At 43.1% G+C, this 7,037-nt stretch overlaps 1 protein-coding gene across 1 annotated transcript in view; it reads right to left on the reverse strand.

Annotated features, from left to right (window-relative positions):
- The window catches only part of LOC135542929 (dystrophin-like), a gene marked incomplete at its 5' end in the record, with an annotated part of 841,859 nt that overhangs the window by 59,994 nt on the left and 774,828 nt on the right, over window positions 1–7,037 (reverse strand). Inside the window, 2 exon segments of the mRNA XM_064970064.1 lie at window positions 555–701; window positions 6,047–6,315. Of these exon segments, the coding sequence (XP_064826136.1) occupies window positions 555–701; window positions 6,047–6,315 (416 nt within the window).

The following is a 7,037-nucleotide window of genomic DNA, read 5'->3' on the forward strand; positions in this document are numbered from 1 at the left end:
TCTAATGGAGGGAGGGATAGAGGGGTCTCAGGGAGGGAGGGATAGAGGGGTCTCAGGGAGGGAGGGAGGGATAGAGGGGCCTCAGGACACCTGACCTCACTGTCTCTGTGTTAGACTCAGGACAACCTGACTTCACTTTCTCTGTGTTAGACTCAGGACAACCTGACTTCACTTTCTCTGTGTTAGACTCAGGACAACCTGACCTCACTGTCTCTGTGTTAGACTCAGGACAACCTGACCTCACTGTCTCTGTGTTAGACTCAGGACAACCTGACCTCACTGTCTCTGTGTTAGACTCAGGACAACCTGACCTCACTGTCTCTGTGTTAGACTCAGGACAACCTGACTTCACTTTCTCTGTGTTAGACTCAGGACAACCTGACCTCACTGTCTCTGTGTCAGACAAATGACAACCTGTCAACCTGACGATGGGACGGACGCTCCTCGAGGTAATTTTTAACGAGGTCACAAAGTACATTTATTCAATATCAAGCATGAAGCTTGGGAACTCAGTGCTCAGTCAGTGTGTTTCATAGAGAACTGAGTGTGTTTACCTGTAGCATCCTCCAGCGTGTGTTGAGGTCATCCAGTCTGTCCAGGTTGGGTCGTGAGAGGACAAGGTCAGGAGGGCCGAAGGTAGAGGCCAGGTTGTTGACGTGACTCACATCATCTTTGATAGGAGCGATCTCTGCCTGGAACGCAGCTGAAGAAGACACACACACACACACACACACACACACACACACACACACACACACACACACACACACACACACAACACACACACACACACACACACACACACTGAAGATGGAGTGGCGAACCAATTATTGTTCCTTCATACACTCCTTAGAGAACACATTGGAGAGATGTGTTCATTTGACCTCAGGAAGACTAGTGGTCACTAAGACATCAGCTGGAGAGATGTGTTCATTTGACCTCAGGAAGACTAGTGGTCACTAAGACATCAGCTGGAGAGATGTGTTCATTTGACCTCAGGAAGACTAGTGGTCACTAAGACATCAGCTGGAGAGATGTGTTTGACCTCAGGAAGACTGTGGTCATTTGACCTCAGGAAGACTAGTGGTCACTAAGACATCAGCTGGAGAGATGTTCATTTGACCTCAGGAAGACTAGTGGTCACTAAGACATCAGCTGGAGAGATGTGTTCATTTGATTTGACTCAGGAAGACTAGTGGTCACTAAGACATCAGCTGGAGTGTGTTGAGATTAGCATTGTGTCAGGAAGACTAGTCTAAGACATCAGCTGGAGAGATGTGTTCATTTGACCTCAGGAAGACTAGTGGTCACTAAGACATCAGCTGGAGAGATGTGTTCATTTGACCTCAGGAAGACTAGTGGTCACTAAGACATCAGCTGGAGAGATGTTCATTGTGTTAATCTGACCCCAGGAAGACTAGTGGTCACTAAGACATCAGCTGGAGAGATGTGTTCATTTGACCTCAGGAAGACTAGTGGTCACTAAGACATCAGCTGGAGAGATGTGTTCATTGTGTTCATTTGACCTCAGGAAGACTAGTGGTCACTAAGACATCAGCTGGAGAGATGTGTTTTGTGTTAATCACCTCAGGAAGACTAGTGGTCAAATAAGACATCAGCTGGAGAGATGTGTTCATTTGACCTCAGGAAGACTAGTGGTCACTACTCCATCATGGAGAGATGTTAATTGACCTCCAGGAAGACTAGTGGTCACTAAGACATCAGCTGGAGAGATGTGTTCATTTGACCTCAGGAAGACTCGTGGTCACTAAGACATCAGCTGGAGAGATGTGTTCATTTGACCTCAGGAAGACTGTTTTGTGTCTCTCACTTGACTCTCTACAGACTGTTAGCTGGTGAGATGTGTTTGTGTGTCTCACCTTGACCCCTAGGAAGACTAGTGGTCACTAAGTTTGTGTCATCAGCTGGAGAGATGTGTTTGTTTGACCTCAGGAAGACTATCTGTCACTAAGACATGCATGGAGAGATGTTCATTGTTTCACTTGACTGTTAAATTAGGGTGCATGTGTTTGTGTGGTCTCTCACCTTGACATATCTGTTAAATTAGAGTGCATGTGTTTGTGTGTCTCACCTTGACTCTATCTGTAAATTAGAGAGTGTTTGTGTCTCACCTTGACTCATCTGTTAAATTAGGTGCATGTGTTTGTGTCACTCAAGACTCAGCTCTGTTAAATTAGAGTGCATGTGTGTTCTCACCTTTGACTCTCATCTGTTAAATTAGACTGCATGTGTTTGTGTCTCTCACCTTGACTCATCTGTTAAATTAGGGTGCATGTGTTTGTGTCTCTCATTTGACTCTCTATCTGTTAAATTAGGGTGCATGTGTTTGTGTCTCTCACCTTGACTCTTATCTGTTAAATTAGATGTGCATGTGTTTGTGTCTCTCACCTTGACTCCTATCTGTTAAATTAAGTGCATGTGTTTGTGTCTCTCACCTTGACTCCCTATCTGTTAAATTAGGGTGCATGTGTTTGTGTGTCTCACCTTGACTCTCTATCTGTTAAATTAGGGTGCATGTGTTTGTGTCTCTCACCTTGACTCTCTATCTGTTAAATTAGAGTGCATGTGTTTGTGTCTCTCACCTTGACTCTCTCTATCTGTTAAATTAGAGTGCATGTGTTTGTCTCTCACCTTGACTCTCTATCTGTTAAATTAGAGTGCATGTGTTTGTGTCTCTCACCTTGACTCTCTATCTGTTAAATTAGAGTGCATGTGTTTGTGTGTCTCACCTTGACTCTCTATCTGTTAAATTAGGGTGCATGTGTTTGTGTGTCTCACCTTGACTCTCTATCTGTTAAATTAGGGTGCATGTGTTTGTGTGTCTCACCTTGACTCTCTATCTGTTAAATTAGGGTGCATGTGTTTGTGTCTCTCACCTTGACTCTCTATCTGTTAAATTAGGGTGCATGTGTTTGTGTCTCTCACCTTGACTCTCTATCTGTTAAATTAGGGTGCATGTGTTTGTGTCTCTCACCTTGACTCTCTATCTGTTAAATTAGAGTGCATGTGTTTGTGTCTCTCACCTTGACTCTCTATCTGTTAAATTAGGGTGCATGTGTTTGTGTCTCTCACCTTGACTCTCTATCTGTTAAATTAGGGTGCATGTGTTTGTGTCTCTCACCTTGACTCTCTATCTGTTAAATTAGAGTGCATGTGTTTGTGTCTCTCACCTTGACTCTCTATCTGTTAAATTAGGGTGCATGTGTTTGTGTCTCTCACCTTGACTCTCTATCTGTTAAATTAGGGTGCATGTGTTTGTGTGTCTCTCACCTTGACTCTCTCTATCTGTTAAATTAGGGTGCATGTGTTTGTGTGTCTCACCTTGACTCTCTATCTGTTAAATTAGGGTGCATGTGTTTGTGTCTCTCACCTTGACTCTCTCTATCTGTTAAATTAGGGTGCATGTGTTTGTGTCTCTCACCTTGACTCTCTATCTGTTAAATTAGGGTGCATGTGTTTGTGTCTCTCACCTTGACTCTCTATCTGTTAAATTAGGGTGCATGTGTTTGTGTCTCTCACCTTGACTCTCTATCTGTTAAATTAGAGTGCATGTGTTTGTGTCTCTCACCTTGACTCTCTATCTGTTAAATTAGGGTGCATGTGTTTGTGTGTCTCACCTTGACTCTCTCTATCTGTTAAATTAGAGTGCATGTGTTTGTGTCTCTCACCTTGACTCTCTATCTGTTAAATTAGGGTGCATGTGTTTGTGTCTCTCACCTTGACTCTCTATCTGTTAAATTAGGGTGCATGTGTTTGTGTCTCTCACCTTGACTCTCTATCTGTTAAATTAGGGTGCGTGTGTTTGTGTCTCTCACCTTGACTCTCTATCTGTTAAATTAGGTGCATGTGTTTGTGTCTCTCACCTTGACTCTATCTGTTAAATTAGGGTGCATGTGTTTGTGTCTCTCACCTTGACTCTCTCTATCTGTTAAATTAGGGTGCATGTGTTTGTGTCTCTCACCTTGACTCTCTATCTGTTAAATTAGGGTGCATGTGTTTGTGTGTCTCACCTTGACTCTCTATCTGTTAAATTAGGGTGCATGTGTTTGTGTGTCTCACCTTGACTCTCTCTATCTGTTAAATTAGGGTGCATGTGTTTGTGTCTCTCACCTTGACTCTCTATCTGTTAAATTAGGGTGCATGTGTTTGTGTCTCTCACCTTGACTCTCTATCTGTTAAATTAGGGTGCATGTGTTTGTGTGTCTCACCTTGACTCTCTCTATCTGTTAAATTAGGGTGCATGTGTTTGTGTGTCTCACCTTGACTCCCTATCTGTTAAATTAGGGTGCATGTGTTTGTGTCTCTCACCTTGACTCTATCTGTTAAATTAGGGTGCATGTGTTTGTGTCTCTCACTTTGACTCTCTATCTGTTAAATTAGGGTGCATGTGTTTGTGTCTCTCACCTTGACTCTCTATCTGTTAAATTAGGGTGCATGTGTTTGTGTGTCTCACCTTGACTCTCTATCTGTTAAATTAGGGTGCATGTGTTTGTGTCTCTCACCTTGACTCTCTATCTGTTAAATTAGGGTGCATGTGTTTGTGTCTCTCACCTTGACTCTCTATCTGTTAAATTAGGGTGCATGTGTTTGTGTCTCTCACCTTGACTCTCTATCTGTTAAATTAGGGTGCATGTGTTTGTGTGTCTCACCTTGACTCTCTATCTGTTAAATTAGGGTGCATGTGTTTGTGTCTCTCACCTTGACTCTCTATCTGTTAAATTAGGGTGCATGTGTTTGTGTCTCTCACCTTGACTCTCTATCTGTTAAATTAGGGTGCATGTGTTTGTGTCTCTCACCTTGACTCTCTATCTGTTAAATTAGGGTGCATGTGTTTGTGTCTCTCACCTTGACTCTCTATCTGTTAAATTAGGGTGCATGTGTTTGTGTCTCTCACCTTGACTCTCTATCTGTTAAATTAGGGTGCATGTGTTTGTGTCTCTCACCTTGACTCTCTCTATCTGTTAAATTAGGGTGCATGTGTTTGTGTCTCTCACCTTGACTCTCTATCTGTTAAATTAGGGTGCATGTGTTTGTGTCTCTCACCTTGACTCTCTATCTGTTAAATTAGGGTGCATGTGTTTGTGTGTCTCTCACCTTGACTCTCTATCTGTTAAATTAGGGTGCATGTGTTTGTGTCTCTCACCTTGACTCCCTATCTGTTAAATTAGGGTGCATGTGTTTGTGTCTCTCACCTTGACTCTCTATCTGTTAAATTAGGGTGCATGTGTTTGTGTCTCTCACCTTGACTCTCTATCTGTTAAATTAGGGTGCATGTGTTTGTGTCTCTCACCTTGACTCCCTATCTGTTAAATTAGAGTGCATGTGTTTGTGTGTCTCACCTTGACTCTCTATCTGTTAAATTAGGGTGCATGTGTTTGTGTCTCTCACCTTGACTCTCTATCTGTTAAATTAGGGTGCATGTGTTTGTGTCTCTCACCTTGACTCTCTATCTGTTAAATTAGGGTGCATGTGTTTGTGTCTCTCACCTTGACTCTCTATCTGTTAAATTAGGGTGCATGTGTTTGTGTGTCTCACCTTGACTCTCTCTATCTGTTAAATTAGGGTGCATGTGTTTGTGTGTCTCACCTTGACTCTCTATCTGTTAAATTAGGGTGCATGTGTTTGTGTCTCTCACCTTGACTCTCTATCTGTTAAATTAGGGTGCATGTGTTTGTGTGTCTCACCTTGACTCTCTCTATCTGTTAAATTAGGGTGCATGTGTTTGTGTGTCTCACCTTGACTCTCTATCTGTTAAATTAGGGTGCATGTGTTTGTGTCTCTCACCTTGACTCTCTATCTGTTAAATTAGGGTGCATGTGTTTGTGTCTCTCACCTTGACTCTCTCTATCTGTTAAATTAGGGTGCATGTGTTTGTGTCTCTCACCTTGACTCTCTATCTGTTAAATTAGGGTGCATGTGTTTGTGTCTCTCACCTTGACTCTATCTGTTAAATTAGGGTGCATGTGTTTGTGTCTCACCTTGACTCTCTATCTGTTAAATTAGGGTGCATGTGTTTGTGTCTCACCTTGACCCTGTCAATGTGTTCAGGTAGTGAGTCTATGAGCAGGTCTCCTACAGGCTCCCAGGCCTCCTTCACCATCTCAGCCTGGCTCAGCCTCAGCTCCAGCTGGTCCTGGGCCTTCTGAAGCTCCAACAGCCTATCCAGAGCCAGCTCCAGCCTCCTCTGCCAATCAGCAGCCTCCTCGTTAAGCCCCTCCCACCCAGACGCCACATCCTCCGCTTCCTTTCGCAGGACACGCCCCACGTTCTGGGCACGCTCCTCTGGACTGATGTCTGACAGGACAGAAAGAAATTGTTTGATTCATTTTGTGTCCCCTCAGGGAATGATCAGGTTTGATAGAAATGAAGGAGTTATCGGATTGTATAATGACCTGACACAACAATCCTAATTTATACTAAGATTATAAACTACTTATAAGATTGAAATTCAAACTCTGGATGATTACTGTTTGAAAGTGATTTGGTTGTTTAATTTTCTTGATCAGCCCTAAATCCTTTCCGACCTCATCACATATAGGCTCAAACATCACTTAGACTATAGGGCTCATGGTTTAGAAAACAGTAATCCCACACCTGAGGAAAACACATTGGAGCCCATTGAATTGAATAAGCAGCAAGAGTTCAAGAGTGTCCCTCACTACGGGTTGCCAGGCAGTTGCTATGGCAAGGAGGTCACACTCAGCATGTTTGGGAACAAACGGGTGCAGGCTGTTTAGTAAGGAACCCAACTGAAACAGCAGGGCATGGTGTCTTCTCATTTCTACACCTTTTATTGGAAAATGCTGACCTTAGAACACCAAAATAGTAGTGGAATAAAACTCCTTGGCTTACTGTTCCTCTGTTTTATAAACAGAACCCCGTGAGCCAATCACAGAGCCCGAACTGGCTGTCAAGTCAGCTGATGTTATGAACTCAGTCATAATCAGATGATGGACAGTAGAGTTCTGCCCACTCAGGGAAACATGTCAGTCAACTGAGACTCACTGCTGTGAAAA

This window comes from Oncorhynchus masou, chromosome 7, assembly GCF_036934945.1.
Source record: "Oncorhynchus masou masou isolate Uvic2021 chromosome 7, UVic_Omas_1.1, whole genome shotgun sequence".
In the NCBI taxonomy this organism is placed as follows: Eukaryota; Metazoa; Chordata; class Actinopteri; order Salmoniformes; family Salmonidae; genus Oncorhynchus; species Oncorhynchus masou.